Source organism: Arvicanthis niloticus, chromosome 9, assembly GCF_011762505.2.
Source record: "Arvicanthis niloticus isolate mArvNil1 chromosome 9, mArvNil1.pat.X, whole genome shotgun sequence".
NCBI lineage: Eukaryota > Metazoa > Chordata > Mammalia > Rodentia > Muridae > Arvicanthis > Arvicanthis niloticus.
Genome location: NC_047666.1, coordinates 60,884,684 through 60,903,208, shown reverse-complemented (window position 1 = coordinate 60,903,208; position 18,525 = coordinate 60,884,684). Strand labels below are relative to the sequence as shown.

General features: G+C 38.3%; 1 protein-coding gene across 1 annotated transcript; it reads right to left on the bottom strand.

Moving 5' to 3' along the window:
* Window positions 1-1,908: 1,908 nt before the first annotated feature.
* Window positions 1,909-16,560, bottom strand: LOC117715378 (C-type lectin domain family 4 member A-like). Its single transcript, XM_034512165.2, has 6 exons — window positions 16,322-16,560; window positions 14,951-15,067; window positions 12,211-12,312; window positions 6,413-6,567; window positions 5,440-5,552; window positions 1,909-3,771 (listed from the first exon to the last, which is right to left on the bottom strand). The coding sequence occupies exons 1-6, from the start codon at window positions 16,401-16,403 to the stop codon at window positions 3,627-3,629; spliced, it is 714 nt and encodes a 237-aa protein (XP_034368056.1). The 5' UTR covers window positions 16,404-16,560; the 3' UTR covers window positions 1,909-3,626.
* Window positions 16,561-18,525: the final 1,965 nt, after the last annotated feature.

Genomic DNA, 18,525 nt, shown 5'->3' with positions numbered 1-18,525 from the left:
AAATAATAGATATCTATTGGAAGAGAGTGAAGATTCCCAACACAAAGGGCCAGCAAACATCTTCAACAAAATTATAGAAGAAAACTTCCCTAACCTGAAGAAATAAATGCCCATAAACATACAAGAAGCCTACAGAACACCAAACAGATAGGACCAGAAAAGAAATTCTTCTCATCATATAATTATTAAAACACAAAATGCACAGAACAAAGAAAGAATATTGAAAGCAGTAAGAGGAAAAGGTCAAGTAACATATAAAGGCAGAACTATCAGAACTATACCAGACTTCTCACTAGAGACTCTAAAAACCAGAAGATCCAGGGCAGATGTCATATAGACTCTAAGAGATCAAAAATGCCAGCTTAGGCTACTATACTCAGCAAAACTCTCAATTAACATAGATGGAGAAAGCAAAGATTTCCAAGACAAAACCAAATTTAAACAATATCTTTCTATTAATTCAGTGCTACAGAGAATAATAGAAGGAAATGTCCAATACAAGGAGGCAAACTACACCCAAAAAAGCAAGAAATTAATTTTTTCACAATAAACCCAAAAGCAGAGAAACACAATAGTAATTCCAACTCTACCAACAAAAATAACAGGAAGCAATGATTATTGGTTCCTAATATCTCTTAAAATCAATGGACTCAATTACCCAATAAAATGACATAGGCTAACAGACTGGATATGTAAACAGGATCCAGCATTTTGCTGCATACAGGAAATACACCTCAGAACCAAAGACAGACATTCCATAAAAGTAAAAGTATGGGAAAAAAAAAAACTTTCCAAGCAAATGGCCCCAAGAAACAAGCTGGAGCAGCCATCCTAATATCCAACAAAATAGACTTTCAACCAAAAGTTATCAAAAAAAGATGGGGAGGGTCACTATGTACTTATCAAAGGAAAAATCCACCAGGATGAACTCTCAATTCTAAATGTCTGTGCCCCAAATGCAAGGGCACCCACATTTGTAAAAGAAATGCTACTAAAGCTCAAAACACACATTGATTCTCACACAATAATAGTAGATTTCAACACCCCACTCTCATCAATGGAAAGATCGTAGAATCAGAAACTAAACAGAGACACAGTGAAACTAAAAGAACTTACAAATCAAATGTATTTAAGAGATATCTGCAGAATATTTCACCCTATAACAAACGAATATACCTTCTTCTCAGCACCTCATGGTATGTTTTCAAAAATCAACCATATACTCAGACACAAAACAAACCTCAACAGATATAAGAACATTAACTTAATCTTCTGTATTCTATCAGATGATGACCACAGAGTAAAGCTATCTTCAGTAGCAACAAAAACAATAGAAAGCCTACATATACATAGAAGCTGAACAACTATCTGATAACTTGGTCAGGAAGAAATAAAGAAAGAAATTAAAGACTTTTTAGAATTTAATGAAAATGAAGGCATGATATACCCAAACTTATGGGACACAATGAAAGCAGTGTTATGAGGAAAACTTTGGAGCTCTCAGAGTCTGAACCACCAACCAAAGAACATACATGGGCTGGATCTAGTCTTCCCTTCACATGCATAACAGATGTGCAGCTTGATCTTCATGTGGGTCCCAAACAGCTGGAGTGGGGACAGTCCCAAAAGCTATTGTCTATCCATGGGGTATGTTCTTCTAGCTGGACCACTTTGTCTAGCCTCAGTGGGTGAGGATGTGTCTAGCCCCACAGAGACATGGTATGCCAGGGTTGGGGGATACCCAGGGTGTCCCCACCCACTCAGAGGAGAAGGGGAGGAGTTTGGGGAAAGGATTGTAGGAGGGTATAACCAGGGGGAAATAGTGAGCTGAATGTGCAGTGAATAAATTAATGATGATTTTGATGACAATAAATTTATTATTTAAAAAGACAAGATTTTTGTTTAGAAGTATGCCTAAGGACACCCTATGGGAGTGAGAGGCAGTACAATTATAGACTGAATCACTTCACACAAACGTCACCAAGCACAAAGACATCTTCTGGGGGAGGGGAAGCTAATGGAGTATCTGAGCATCCCTAAAACAAAAATGGTCTTTACTGGGATTAATAAGACAAGGGAAGAGGTGGACTTAATGCCTTGCCTTAGAGAGACTATGTATGACTAGTATCCACTGCCTACTTACTAAAAACAAACTCTCATGATTTTAACCTGTACATGATTTCAATTGTACATCAGAACTCAGATTGTGAAGGGCTGGCAGAATATTTTGTTGAGTTCGAGTAAAATTGACTCATGGAAAAGTGAATATGATCCTTTTTAAAAAAAAATCACAATTCCAGCTTAGAGAATATTATTCCTGCATTCCTATTCTAAAGAGAAGATTTGACTTAGTTAATAATGTTCGATTTCCCACAAAGATGAAAATGCTGCCTCAGAGGCTGCCACAGTTTTATTTCACATATTGACTTATGGAAGTGGTTACATGAACATGTCTGAACTAGCTCAGGGCTGAGCAAGATTTGCCTGTTTCCATCTCTCACCATTAGCTTGCTACAGGAAATGTTTGAAAAGAGGGGGCAACTGTCTATATTCTTCTTTTCTGTGACAATTTAGTCAGAATTTCTTCTGTCAAAACATGCTAAATTTTATTTACTGAAAGGCATTTTAGTGTGGTTCTCATATATCTAATAAGGACTATTTTATATTTCTCATATTTTATACTAGTTATGTGCATTCACACTTTTTTAAGTCAGCATTGTAGCTACATTAGCAAGTTGGGCCTTATTTTTTCATTCTTTATTTATCTAAGTCTAAACTGTAATCCAGAATTGGGCTTAAACATCACTTAAACAACACACAAAACAGGAATCACTGCATGTTGGTGACTGGGCCTTCCACTTTTCATGATTCATTAAAGAAATTAAATGGGGGAGATAATCTGTAAGATATTACAATAATTACTGACAATAATTTATCAAATAATCTCAGGAATTAGAGCTAAGAATACATGGTTGTAAAGGGTTGGGTGCTGGGAGCGCTGACATGTTGATGAAGGGCACATACTGCCAGGTAAAATAAAAGAGATCCATGGTACAATAGAATGACAATAGTTAGCACCATCCTGTATATCTGAATTTGTTTTAAAGACTGTAAGTGTGACACATGCACACACACACAATAGCAATTATGGTAAGTGCTGGAAGGTGTTTTTAACCTGCTTTGGATAACTATTTAACAATAATTACAGATAGATAGATAGATAGATAGATAGATAGATAGATAGATAGATAGATAATATATAATTTTACTTCTCAATTTAATGTCAGTAAGGCCAAAGATACATTTAAAGACAGAAAACAGATCAAGGGAACATAACATACAATGGCATGAGTAAATGAAAGCTTGGGGAGTTGGCAGCAAAGCACCATGTGTGCACAAATGGGTCCCTGTAGAGTCGATGGTACATAGAAAATTCTCATTGAAAGTTCATTTCATGACTGAGTACGTGGATAAATATACAAGGATATATGTGGATCATTTTTATATGCATAACCATTTGTTTCCTACTTAAATTCTCTGGACATCTCTTCCACTTGTAGAACTTTCCAGATGTTCATGTAATGGTGAATAACAATGAAATTTCATGCCCATGGAAAATGTGTGATTCATAAGTACATTTTCTTCATCTGACAAACTGACTTGTGTTTATCACTGCAAGGAATATCATTCCAGCCCCATTTAGTGTTCTTACGATGATTTATTATAACACATTTCTCGTAGACATTGTTGGGCTCACCTTGGTGCCAGAATCTGAAAGGGAGAAAAGAGTTTCAGGGTGTTTCCTACAATAATGCTTGAAAAGAGGAAACAAGAGGAAGCAAGTCTGAGGATGAGATTGGAATTTGTAGAGATTCAAGTAAGTATAAATCAAGTGTTCTCCATCACACATATCTCACATTTCCCTGGGTAACAGGGCCCATAGCACTCGATGTTCTCTTAGCTTGTTACTTAACCCTTCTCCCAGGACACACATCTCAGAGGCTATTTCTTCATTCTTATGTTTGGTGCCAGGGGACAGTTAACCCATTGTGCTTATTTAGATGTTAAAAAGGACTCTCCTTACTCTCATGTTTTAATAGTTTTCCCAATGGAACTATTTTGAAGACTGGAGAACTAGTTAAGATCTCTAGACAATCTACTTATTTCTGTCTTCAAAAAAAATAATTTAAAATTCTGGAGTCCTAGTTGTCTTCTCTGAAAATTGAGAACAAAAACCTCATTATCGTTGCAAGTTGTTTGATCATATTATGAACCCCAATTTTATGAACTGGAAAAACCTGTTTCTATCGGTGATGAGGCTTTAATCCAAGAGCTTTCTGTTTATTGTAAACAGGTTGTTGTGGTGTGGCTCAGTCCTAGCACACATCTTTCATCCAAGAGCCTTCTGTAACCACGATTAAGTAAAGTTAGCCATAGAGAGGTGGAGGAAGCAGCCAACTGATAGGAAATGAACATAAGAAAATACCATAGAGAGTGAGAGGAAGTCTGTAGGATAGATAGGGAGATGCACAGAAAGTAGAAAGGAGGGATGTTGAGTTTGTCGGGTATTTAAGACAGAGTGGAGAAGAAACTTTTTACTTCTGAGACATCAACTGAGCAGGAAGGTAAGCTAGTTGCTTCCTCTGCCTCTGTGAGCTAGCAGGCTTTCACCCCAACATCTTGCTGCTGAATCTTCATTGGTAAAAATCAAACATTTGGAATTTTGTTTTAAAACACAACACACTACATATTTCTCACATCAGATATCAAAACAGAATATGGCAACATACTAAGATATTAAGAGTTTTTAAATAATTACATAAAAAATCATTACATAAATATGAAATACTACAAATTAGATTGAGGACCTTTGATTTATAAGAAATAATCAGCTATGACCTTGACATCAATTTTTCTTATAAAGATATAAATGACAGCTGGAGACATAGCTCAGATATTAAAAGTGCTTGCTGCTTTTCCATAAAATGTAAAGGTCCTCTTCCAAGCACCCACCTGTAGTTTTTCTTACAACCTGTAATCTCAGCTTCAGAGGATCCAATACCCTATTATGACCTCCAAGGCCACCCAAATACACAGGGCAGACACTCAAAAAATACACATATATACACATGAATAAAAACAAATTAAATCCTATTTTTAAAAATGTAGATGAGAGACTGAAACCATAATAAAACACATCTATGTATAAAGACCTTGGTTGGGTACTTAACTTCTACATTCTTCAAACTCAACTCCCTCATCTCTACCCGGAATATCTCATAGGACTCCTGTTATGAGCACATGAGAGAGTAAAAGTTACTCCATCCCTGCAGTTACACCACAATGGAGCTATTTTAGCTTCATAACCAGCAGCTGGAACACCATAAATTCCCCTCATGCTACAGGACCCAGGACTCCTCTATGTAACTCTACACTCACACGGCACTCTCACTGTATGGTGTCTGATCAATCCATTGCCACTGTCTATCACCAGCATCCAAAAGTCCTATAAAATAGCCAACATCAGCATTCAGGATCCCAGTGATGAAATCCTAAGAGGAAAGAAAGATAGAGCTAGACTGAGCACTACTTTTTCTGTTATAGAATTTTTTGTAAGATCTTTTAAAAATTATTTTAATGATACAAAATTATAGGATTCAGTATGATGTACATATACAAATACACAATAATCAAATCATACTTCATCTCTATTGGCCATTAAATATTTTTAATATATAATAATTTTATATTTTAGAGATACATGTGATATTTTGACTAATTTTTTTTCTGGTCACAAAGAAATTGGAAAACAAAGGATTGAGGGTTAGGAGACACCCCACAGGAGTGCACATCTTCTCTGGATGATCAGGACACTGCTGAAATCATCACTCATGTTTAACGACACTGGAACCAATTTCTGACCATGATCATAATGAATCCTCATCTCAGACTCACGCCCCTCTTTCTTCACCAACACCATTTCGACAGTTGTACATGAGAGAATTTTGCACATCTAATCATGCTCCATTCAAACCCCAGCTATTGCATTTCTTATGGCAGATTCTGATCCTCCAAACTGGGTCCTGTTTCCCTGCTCCCTTCTCTGTTAGGCAGTTGATTCTACAGGAAGCATTAGAGTGCTGAAACCACAAGCTGGTCCTTCAAACAGAAGCATTTTGTCCTTCCCTCCAGCCTCTTGTGTTGCATTTCTGATGCCATGGTTCTTTGGAAGTTGTTTGGTTCCACTTAAGCAGGACCAAAGTGTAGAAGGCAAAGGCTGAAGCAACCATTCCTGCCTATCTACTAGAAAGTCTTCTGCCACAGCACCAACACCCATGTCAACAAAAACGCCCTCTTAGTAAAAACTGGCAGACAACCTGCTGAACCCAGGTCCTGCAATCTCCCAATGTACCTGCTCTTCCTGGCTGTGGATCACCACCAGATGAGCACCCATGTGGGAACAGCTCTCCTTACTCTCATTCCAAGATGCCATCAAGTCAGTCGAAGTGAAGTAGCAGTGGGAACCAAACGGCTTCCAATCCTTTGGGCAACAGCTCCAGACTTTGTCTTTGGGGGAAGAAGGAAATGTAAGTGCAATGTAATAAAGTCATTTTAAAGTTATTTGTGTGAAGACACCCACATGGAAGCTGGGACTCCCAGCTTCTCCCAGATGCAGCAGGAGCCCCTCTCTCCTCAGGTGCTAAGAAACCCAAGTCCAACTCATTATCACTAATGTCAGGGTCCTTTGTTCTGCTGAGGTGGTATCAGAAAAAGACGGAAAAAAACAGAGTGTAAAGAACACCGAGACTCTCAGGACATAACACACAACAATCTGGATATCCAAAGAATAGAACTCATCATTCCAAGAACCAGAAATTTTCATTTTATATATATAAAACATTGTATTTAAATGATACAGGTCAACAATCATGGCAACAATATTCTAACAGGAGACTTTTAAATTAGTGATGATAAAAAATATTTCACAAAATTATTACAAAGATTCTAGAGATAAATGTAAGATATAATACCTCAGGAATTCATGACCTATTTTTATTGTTATAAAAGCTACAAAAAGACACCAAAAACCACCAAAAGACAAAGAAATAATCTTCTCCATGGATGAGCCACCTAATTGGTTATCCAGTACCAGTGGTTAGTCTTTAAATGGTATGCTTTTATCAAATGAACCCTGCATAGCAAGATGCAATGAAGATGAACATAAACCCTCATATCAAGGCTGTTTGAGATAACTCATTGGGAGAAAAGGGGTCCCATGAGCAGAGGAAGCCTGTTTTTTCTGAAGGGAAACAGGAGAGCAATGGATCTGGTAAATAGGGGAAGTGTTGGGACTGAGAGGAGTGGAGAGAGGGCATGCTACAGTTGGCAAGTATTGTATGAGAGATGAATAAATTTTACAAAAAGAAATAAAAAATTAAGATGATGAAAAAAAGGTACACTTTAAATGGCATGCTTTAAGTAGACCATCAGGCAATATCAACAGTCTATAATAATTTTTATAGTTTAGATCTTGTGTACAATGTGATGAGACTAGGATTTCATACCTGTCATCCTCCTCAAAAATAATTACTCAAATTTTAATACAGGAATATCCTATAACATACTAGATCAGTCATCCTACTAATCAGAATCATGTAAATCATGGATCTTCTGAAAACATATCCCAACCGAGAGAAGACTAAAGAGATGTGACAGCTAAATACAATGTGGTGTCCCAGATGAAAGTCTAGTCATCATGATTGTCAATCAGTGTTGAAGTCAGTATTCACTCACTAATCGTAGCAACCATGAATGCCTTTATAAGATGCTATATAGGGGACAGTATGTATAGATGTGGGGTTAAAACAGTGTCTTTATATCATCATGTGAAATCTGTTAATTTAAAAATGTTCTCAAAGACTCTATTAAAGCTTTAAGTAATTTTTATTCATGACATAGGACTTCATCATTTTCTTCAAGATTATGTATATATCTATACATATTCATATATGCATAAATATGTATGTGGGCAGAGATGGCTCAGAAATAAGCAAATCCTAGAGAAATATAGGACCACTAGAATGATTTGTACAAAAAAAAAAAAGACTGGTGTAAACAAATGGAGATGTTCATGTCAGATTTTCTGGTCTGATATAAATGTATATGTGAACTCCACTTCTTAGTACAAGCAACCAGGGAATCTACTGGAACTGTCAGACAACACAGGCAGACATTGCCTACTCAACTTCAGACTTGCTAGCCTGAAGAATAGGTAAGGAGCCCACCTGTGGAGTCTCTCACTCCCTCAGTTCCCACAAACACAATCCTCCATCATCCCTCTCCCCTAAAATAAAAAGAAACAATCACACCCAAGAAAAGGAGATGGCATTAAATAAACTGAGAGCTGAAATCAACAAAATATAAACAAGGACAACAATACCAAGAATCAATGAAACAAAGAGCTGGTTCTTTGAGAAATTTAACAAGATAGATAAATCCTACCCAAACTAAATAAAAGATGGAGAGATGATATCCAAATTAGCAGAATTAGAAATAAAAAGGAAGACATAACATCAGACACTGAGGATATTCAAAGAATCATTAGGTCACACTTTACAAAACTTTATTCCACAAAATTGGAAAATCTAAAAGAAATGGATAATTTTCTCAATAGATACCACTTACCAAAGTTAAATCAAGATCAGATAAACAATTTCAATAGACCTATAACCTATAAGGAAATAAAAGCAGTCATTAAAATTCTCCTAGCAAAAAAAAAGTCCCCGGTTTTAGCACAGAATTCCACCAGACTTTCTAAGGAGAGTTAACACCAATACTCCTCAAATTAGATCACAAAATAGAAACAGAAAGAACATTGCCAAATTCATTTCATGAGGCCACAATCACCCTGACACCCAAATCAAAGATTTAAGAAACAACAAGAATTACAAAACAATTTCCCTCATGAACACACATATAAAATTATTCAATAAAATGCTTGCAAACTGAATCCAAGAATACATCAAAAAGATCATCCACCATGATCAAGTAGACTTCATCCCAGGGATTCAGGGATGGTTCAATATGTAAAAGTCAATAAATGTAATCCACCATACAAACAAACTGAAAGAGAAAAAAAAAAAGAGATCATCTCATTAGATGAAGAAAATACCTTTGACAAAATCCAACAGCATTTCATAATAAAAGTCCTAGAGGGATTAGGGATATAAAAGACATACCTAAACATAATAAAGGCAATTTCCAAGAAGCATATAGCCAACATCAAGTTAAATGGAGAGAAACTCAAAGCAATTCCATGAAAACCAGGATCAACCTTGGCTGTGGCAAAGAACCCTCAGACTTCCAGCTTGCCCTTCTTGAATAGGGTGGCTGCAGTGCCCATGTAGACACAGCCCATGGCTGCAGTTCTATAGCTGTGGGTGAGAACTCCCAGTGTCAGGCCTCCTGAACAGCCTCTGATGAAGCAGTCCAGGGAAGCTTAAGGGCAGTACTCCAGAAATTCTAATATTGTTCAGAATTCTTTGAGATATCCTGGGTTTTATGTTTTTCATATGATGTGGAGAATTATTCTTTCAAGGTCTATAAAGAATTGAATTGGATTATTGATGGGGATTGCATTGAATCTGTAGATAGCTTTTGGTAAAATGGCCATTTTTAGTATGTTAATCCAGGACACTTGATTTTTGACAAAGAAGCCAGAAATATACACTGGCAAAAAGAAAGCATCTTTAACAAATGGTGCAGGTCTAACTGGATGTCTGCATGTAGAAGAATGCAAATAGATCCATAACTATAACCCTGGACAAAACTCAAGTTCAAGTGGATTAAAGACCTTAACATTAAACCAGGCACAGTGAACCTTATAGAAGAAGAAGTAGGGAATAGCCTTGAACACATTGGCTCAGAAGACAACTTCCTAAACAGAACACTAATAGTACACACACTTAGATCAACAATTAATAAACAGGACCTCATGAAACTTAAAAGTTTCTTCTTTAACATAAAGAATACTGTCAATAGGACAAAATGGTAGCCTACAGAACAGGAAAGGATTTTCACCAACTCCACATGCAACAAAGAGCTAATATATCTGAAATATATAAAGAACTCGAGAAACTAGACATCAACAAACCAAAAAATTCAGATCTAAACAGAATTCTCAATAGAGGAATATCAAATAGTTGAGAACCCCTTAGAGAAGTGTTAAATATCCTTAGCCATCAGGAAAATGCAAGTTAAAACTACATAAAGAATCCATCTTACACACATTAGAATGCCTAAGATCAAACACTCAAGTGACAGCTCATGCTGGTGAGGATATAGAGCAAGGGGCACACTTCTCCACTGCTGGTGGGGGTGCAAGCGTGTACAGCTACTATTGAAATCAATAGCCGGCTGGTGGTGGCACACACCTTTAATCCCAGCACTTGGGAGGCAGAGGCAGGCGGATTTCTGAGTTCGAGGCCAGCCTGGTCTACAGAGTGAGCTCTAGGACAGCCAGGGCTACACAGAGAAACCCTGTCTCGAAAAAACAAAAAAAGAAAAAAGAAAAGAAAAAAAGAAAAGAAATCAATATGGCTGATCCTCAGGAAATTGGAAATCAATGTATCTCAAGACCCAGATGAACCAGTCTTGGGCATATACCCAAAAGGTTCCATAACACCAGAAGGACACTTGTTCAACTATGTCCATAGCAACTTTACTCATAATAACTAGAAACTGGAAAAAAAAAAAAAACTAGGTGTTCCTCGATGAAGAATGGAATTTTTAAAATGTGGTACACTTACACAATGGAGTGTTACTCAGCTATTTTTAAGTGACATCATGAAATTTGCGTGCAAATGGATAGAACTAGAAGAAAAATCATTCTGTGTAAGGTGACTCAGATCCAGAAAGACAAACATAGTATGTACTCACTTATAAGTGGATATTAGCTGTTAATTAAAAGATAATCTTACTACAGTACACAAACCAAGAAAGACTAAATATCAAGGAGGGGGGGACATGAATCTCCTTGGGAAGGGGAACTATAATAGATCTTGTGGGTAGACTAAGTGCCAGGTGGAGCGTGGTATAAGTTGGGTTGGGGGATCAAGAGTGAATACAGGAAGAAATGACTGGAACTGTGGGATTTGGGGCAGCAATATGGAAACTTAGTAAAATGGAAACTCCCTGTAATCTACAAGGGTGTCCCTAGTAAAGACTCCTAGTAATGGGTGATACAGAGCCTGAACTGTTTCCCTTCTGTAACCATGCAAGGGTCCCAGAGATGGGACTGGGACTCCAACCCAGCCATGAAACCTTTGACCTACAAGATGTGCTGAGGGGGCACAGAACTTGTGGGAGTAGCCAATCAATGGCTGGTCCAACTTGAGGCCCAAACCACAAGAGGGAGCCCATGTCCAACACTGCCTGGATAGCCAGGAACTAAGACTGAATAGCCCAGACACCTAGGATAGAAGAAAACACAACTGGAAAAAAAGTCAACAAAATGATTCCTAATGATTTTCTGCTATACTCATAGATCCTTGCCTAGCCCAACTGTTATCAGAAAGCCTTCATCCAGCAACTGATAAAAACAGATGCAAAGACACACAGCCAAATATTAGACAGGACTTGGGGAATGTAGAAGGAAAGGGGGAGGAAGGATTGTAGGATCCAGAGGATTCAAGGACACCAGGAGAACATGGCCCATAGAATAAACTAAGCAAGGGTTATAGGGGTGCACAGAAACCGAATCCACAATCACAGAACCCACACAGACCTGCACTAGGTTCTCTGCATATATGTTATGTTTGTCTATCATGGTGTTCTTGTGGAACTCCTTACAGTAGAGATAGGTTGTCTCCGACACTTTGCCTGCTCTTGGGACCATTTTCCTCCTCCTGGATTACTTTGTTCAGCCTTGATATGCGATCTGGTACCTAGTCTTACTGTAACCTGTTATGCCAGGTTTTATTGATATCCCTGGAAGGCCTCTTCTTTTTTGGAGGGAAACAGAGAAGATATGTATCTGGGGAGAGGGGAGGTGGGAGGCAGTGACTTGGAGGAGTGGTTAAAGGGGAAATGGTGATTGGGATGTAATTTATGAGAGAATAAGTGAAAAAGAGAGACAGAGAGAAAATAGATTTATGTGAAACTATTACACTCTACAGCAGCAACCAAACACTTAGGTACATTAATTCTTACCTTCCATGAGCGAAACATTTTTTATACAGTTCAATTCCTTGTGAGTTATGTCTTTTATACCTTTTTTTACTTCAAGAAGTTGAAAGTACTTCTGAAAATAAACTGGAAGAAAACAGAACCAAAACCACTCATTTTCATGATAAATGTCTTTCTAATTTTTTATTTCCTGGTACAAACATCTACAGCATCCACATTACTAAGTCGACAGAGCATGACTACAATTCCCATCACCCTATAGTCAGTGGAATCATCAGTCTTCTCATTTGAAACCACAAATACACTCAGAACTCAAGAAACATGAGTGACTTAAAATGCAGGATGGGTCCATTATCATGGCTCTAAAGGGAGTGAGCCACACCCTTCAATGCTGAATGTAAATGAAAATGCTAATGCTTCAGGGAGATGAAGCAGAGATAGACACTCATATTTAAGGATGTGAACTACCTTCTTGTTGGGAGAAAAGGGGGTTTGCTAATTCTGAGTAGTTATAGGTTATTTTAGAATGGGAAGTAAGAAAAAACCAACAAGTGTATGCAGGGCATTGCTTTCTTCCTCAAACTCACATCTTTTTGACTGAGTTGCTCCTCCATGTACCACACTGTCTCTCACTCAGAATTAAACTGAATGGCCTCTCCCTCTACATCTGAATTTCTTCACTTTCTTGTCTGTATCTTTGTCTCTCTATTCCATCACTTTTTCTTCCTCTGTTTCTCCAACACCAGTTCTGAAATGGGTATTCAGTAACATCCCAGGGCCCTCATTGGCCTTCTTGGTATTATACTTGAGCCCAGTTCTCTTTCCCCTCAGCCTTTAAACCATTGCTTTGTCAGGTTTTGTCTTACCTTTTGGCTATCACTTCTTGCCTTCTATTTTCTCTTCTCGATCCATTGACCCCTTCAGAATTTAACACTTTCTACAATCCTGTCATTATGATTTCTCCTAATACAAAATTCTTCTCAAGTAATGTCATATATTGCTATGGTCTTGTCTTTTGCCTATTTACATGGAATTTTTTGCTCACTAAACACAAATATGCCTAAGACTCAACTCAATATGCCTAAAACTAAAGTCAACATCTACCAACTTAAACATATAACTTATATTATATTCTCTATCTCTTTGATCAACTTCACAGTTGGTGAGTTTTGTCATACGAATATTGAAGTCACATGTTACTTCTTGGAGCCCTTAATCCCTGGATCTCCATCCTCATCAAGCATCTATCCCCTGGGTCCTGTTCTCTTTACCTCTCAAAGCTGCCGCCTCTTATGTTCTCCAGACACTGATCTCATTACAGAGATCTCGTTACAGATTAGCCCTCTTGTTTATTTCTTTGTTTTTTGGAATCCCGGAAAAACACAATCTATAACATAAATATGGCTACACGAATTCTTTATTTGAAACAGAACAATGGTTCTCCATGGCATTGGTGGTTTGCAAAAAAAATTACCACAATTTTTAACTTCTGTATTCACACGCCATTGCAATGTGGTTTTGCAACATTCCCAGTTCAAATTAAAAAAAAAAAAGTGAAGTCTCATGTGTGAGCTGGCCAAGAGAATGTGCAAAATCAGCTCTAATCGACTCTCCAGTTCAATTTTTTGAGAGCCTGGCTCATGGTCACCCTCAATCTTAGAAATCTCCAAGCTGCCATGTAAACAAGCCCAGGCCCTCCTAAGGACTCACATAAAGGTGACCCACACTGCTAGTCATTCCAGCTGGCCTCCTCCTCCTCAGAGGATGAGTTGCCAGGACTGGTAACTGACCACATATACGTGCCTAAGTTCAGCTAGGGCCAAAGGAGCTACTCAGTGGAGATCAGCCAAAATTGCCAATCCATCACCCCTCTGTGACATTCTTGGTACCCACAGTTCTAGGTGTCACCTCTTCTAGGAAAACTATCTCAGCACAACACTTCCCAGACAATGTTGCAGACACTACTTCTTTTTTTTCTATGATTCTTTTATATAACCCAGGCATGCCCCATAATTGTTGTCCTGCTATCTAACACCCAGAGTAGCTGGGATAATAGGAGTGTGCCATTGTACCTTGCTGGCACTGATTCATTGACTTTCCTCTAAATTTCTTGAAACAGACTGGGCTTGGTCTGTCTAACACATCGTATGATATACATTAATGGATGCTATTACTATATTAATACTATTACTTAATTCTGAGTGAGCAAATGAATGAGTAAAACATCCTAAATATACTACTTTTGTGTATTTTTAAGTTTTTCATAAGTGCGTAAATGTTTGATGAACAGAAATCCACTCATTTGCTCGGGTTGCTTTTAGATGTCTCATAATACTGGCCAGGACAGAAATAGCTAGGAATTAGCTAAAGAACTCTTCTTGGATAATTTCTTCCTAGCTCCTTCTTGTCCACAAGCTCACACTAGATGAAGGAGCCCCATACACATACAGTGTGACATCTTGATGCCAATGAGAAAATGTAGGTTTGACCTCCCAGTCTAATAAAGACAACAGTCCACAGAATTCATTCCACAACCCCACACAGACACTCATACATGTGATTTAGTTTCCCAACTGAGAATGGATTCCATTTTCCCCCAAGACAATAGTTAAATTCAAGGACAAAGAGAAAGTCACAATGGAATCCTTTGAATTATTTTTTCCAGAGAATATTACTTCATATTTCCTTTAAATGCCAACTGCTGCAGTAGAACCTCTCTTCATCTAAGGCAGACATGCCCTATTGATTCATCTGGAATACTTACTGATAAAAGCAACTAAGAATGTGATTGCCAGCAGCAGGAAAAGTACCAGCAGGGATGTAAAAGGCAGCGAGGGGGAACCAGGCTTACTTAGATGGTGGATACGTTTCTCTCTGGGAGCTAGAAGGAGAAGCACATTCATTTCATGAGAAGTAAGTTCCATCCTTGTTTCTTGTTTTCCACTCTCCTCTTCTCCCTTTTTTTTTTTCAAGGACACTTAATTTACTAGTAAAATGAACATTTCAAGTAACAAAAAAAATAAAAGCACAAACTTACACTGTTAGAATAACTGGTACTTATATTTTGAGATCTGAAAAATACTTTGAATATATATAGATAGATAGATATAGATAGATATAGATATATATAGATATATAGATAGATAGATATACACATGCTTGGTTCATATATGTTCATGGAGGATTGTTTGTTTGTTTGTTTGTTTTGGCTTTTTTGTGAAGGGAAGTGGAATGAGCTAGGATCTCACTGTGTAGTCCTGGATGGTCTGCAACTCATTATGTAGACCAGACTGGGCTCAAATTCTCAGTGATCCTCCTGTCTCTGCCTCCCCAGTGCTAGAATTAGACCAAACCTGGCCCTTGCAGTAAATCTTGAAGGTATGTGCACATAATGTGTTTTCCCACATGAGGACACAACATAAATACTGCCACCTGGCCTATGACTTTTCTTTACATCAGTATTGTTAATAAATTTTTTCTGTGCTTTCTTGGTATTCTTTACTGTGGAGTCAGCACTGTATACTTAAATAACTTACAGGCTGCCAAAACATTAAAGACACATATAATAACAGATAAATATTTCTAATTATAGTCCACCACTTTAGCATAAGGTTAGTCTGCTAGCCACCATCACATGGCTAGAAACTTCCTGGACTAAGGTACAATTTAGTGGCACAACACCTGCCTATCAAGTAAGAGGCTCTGCTCTGATCTATAGGATAAATGAAAAAAAGTTCCTTCAAGATGAAATCTCAACACAGAAACAGTCTTCATGAAGTCACAAAATACTGTCATGCATAGGGAGAAGAAATCACTATTAAATAATATTATTTCATTTTCAGAAAAAAAATGTATGTATGCTCATTTATATAGAGCAGGAAATGCAGCAAGATTCAAGGTTTAGTTTCTGTAAATGGCAAAAGCAAAAGCCACGCCGAGAAAGCTTTTCCTTCACACTGTACAACTCTACAGCTCTTCAAGTCAATCTACAAACAGTTTAAACAGCTGAGACTCCAGTAAAATACCAGATGGGAGCACTCAAAGAACCAGTCACAAATACCACCCAACTTTGTGAATGACCATTCCTTTATCCTCCTGTATAAATACAGAAAGGGTTTTTGTTTTGTTTTTTTACCTGCAGGACATCTTGAGTGGGTGCCCGAAGCGTTGGATTCATTTGTGATCCTCACTTCTGCATAAGTGATTTCTGAAGCCATATCATGAAAGACCTGCCTCCCTCAGAAAGCACACCTTGTTCCCTCTCTAAGGCACTGTAGTATGTGAGAACCAATCCTAGTGATTAGTTGTCATGTCACACATGAATGAAAGAAGAGGCATGTCTCACTGGGGTAAACCACATGAGAACGAGAAACCACAGCACGGAATCACTCAGGTCACACAGGGGAGATGCAACCTCTTAATACAAGAAACAAAGCATTGTAGTCTTCAAACCCATTCAGCAAGCTGTGCAAGTACTACACACTGGGAACTCAAAGGGGAAGGAACGAAATAGGAAGGAGGGAAAAGAGGAACCATGCTATTAGAGAATTCTGTCCTAAGACACTCACAGCAAACATAAATTTGTGCACTTTTATGTGCCAAGTGTGGTTTCAGGCAAACCAGACAACACGAGCAAACACTTACGGCACAACACTGATTTTGACTGAACAGGCAAATTGTGATACCACATTCGAGAGGACCAGGGGCCCTCGCCATTGTGTGGGCTCCAACTTTTCTCTCAGCTGCCTACAGTGTGGGGAAGGCAAAGCCCACATCCTGTTTCTTCTGAAGCTGCTTCTCTGAGCACTCTGCCTCCTGCCACAGGTTTATAACTAGCTGCATGGGGACTCCCCACTCACTTTACTACTGGCCACATCCAGAGCTCCTGAAACAGCTCTGGTTAGTAGCTGTGGGAGGACACTGTCCTCTCCTTGTGCCTCTTTCCCCTTAATCCCTACATTCCTCACCATGAGCTAAGTGTTCACTGCACTGTTGAGAATAGTTGGGTGAATTAAACAGATCACAGAGTACAAGAGAGGACACTTACATTAGTTGGTGAAGATGGGATGATTTGAGTCCCACCGACATCTTCCAGCTCATAGCCACATGTTCAACCTCCAGTTCTTCTGAACAGTTTCCTTCTTTGAATCTCTTCTAGCAACTCCCATCCCTAAACATAACAAGTAAACAGCATAGCATGTGCATGCATGAGAAACACACACACACACTTTGTGTTTATTGGTTTTCTCTTGTTTTTCTATCCAAACATAATGAAAACCATGGGTTCACACTATTACCCTCATTTTAATATGATCCCACAGGTTTCATCTTATTACCCAAATTTCAGCATTTCTAACCCAAATCTATGAGTAAAAACAAATCTATGCTCATTATCTATCTCACACTCCCAAGCGGTAATCTCTTGCTCTATCTGACCTCAAACTAATTCTAGCAATATGTTCTAATCTTCTGGCCCCTTCGCATTCTCTGGTTTATTCTCTCTTCACCTGTGTCTAGCTTGTTCTCTCTGCAACCTGTCTCTGTAAAATTGTTTCAGTGAGAAACTCTTGGGGGGAAAACTCTCTCTCTTTCTCTTTCTCTCTCTTTCTCTCTCCCTCTGTCTCTAAATAACTGGGCTACTCAAAGTAGAATTATACCCCAAGACTGGAAGGGATTGGTAACAGATATACTAGAAGCTCATCCATAGCTGCAATGGTTAGCATGGTGGAGGAAAGAAGCAGCAAATGTTGAACTGTGAAATAGAGCAAGGGGAATTATCCCTGAGTTGATCTTAAGTAGTCTCTCTTTCCTCTCCTGTTCTAATGAGAGTTGAATGTATCCTATCTCTGATGCATTCTGTTAAATCTTTCTCTGATACATCCCTTTACCCCTGAATTAGACATCATCACTTTCAAATATGGTTACTTCCTTCTATTGTTCAGAATCCAAGGTGTATACTAAGGGCATGTCTGTATTCCAGCCAGATCATGCTGTAATCCAGAGTGTATCTGCATACCAGTCACGTCACATAGACCTAGAAGGTCTTTGGATGCGATTCTTTTCAGAGTAACCATGTTTTCTGGATTAAAATTCCTCTCCAGTGCTCAAAGAAAAAACAAAAAGAAAGAAATTAGATTCTATCTATCTATCTATCTATCTATCTATCTATCTATCTATCTGTCTGTCTGTCTGTCTATCTGTCTCTCTGTCTCTCTGTCTCACTCGCTCGCTCAGTCTCTTGAACTCTATCTCTCTTGATAGCTTGGTCTCTTGTTCTCTCTCTCTCTCTCTCTCTCTCTCTCTCTCTCTCTCTCTCTCTCTTCCTTCTATCTTTCTTTG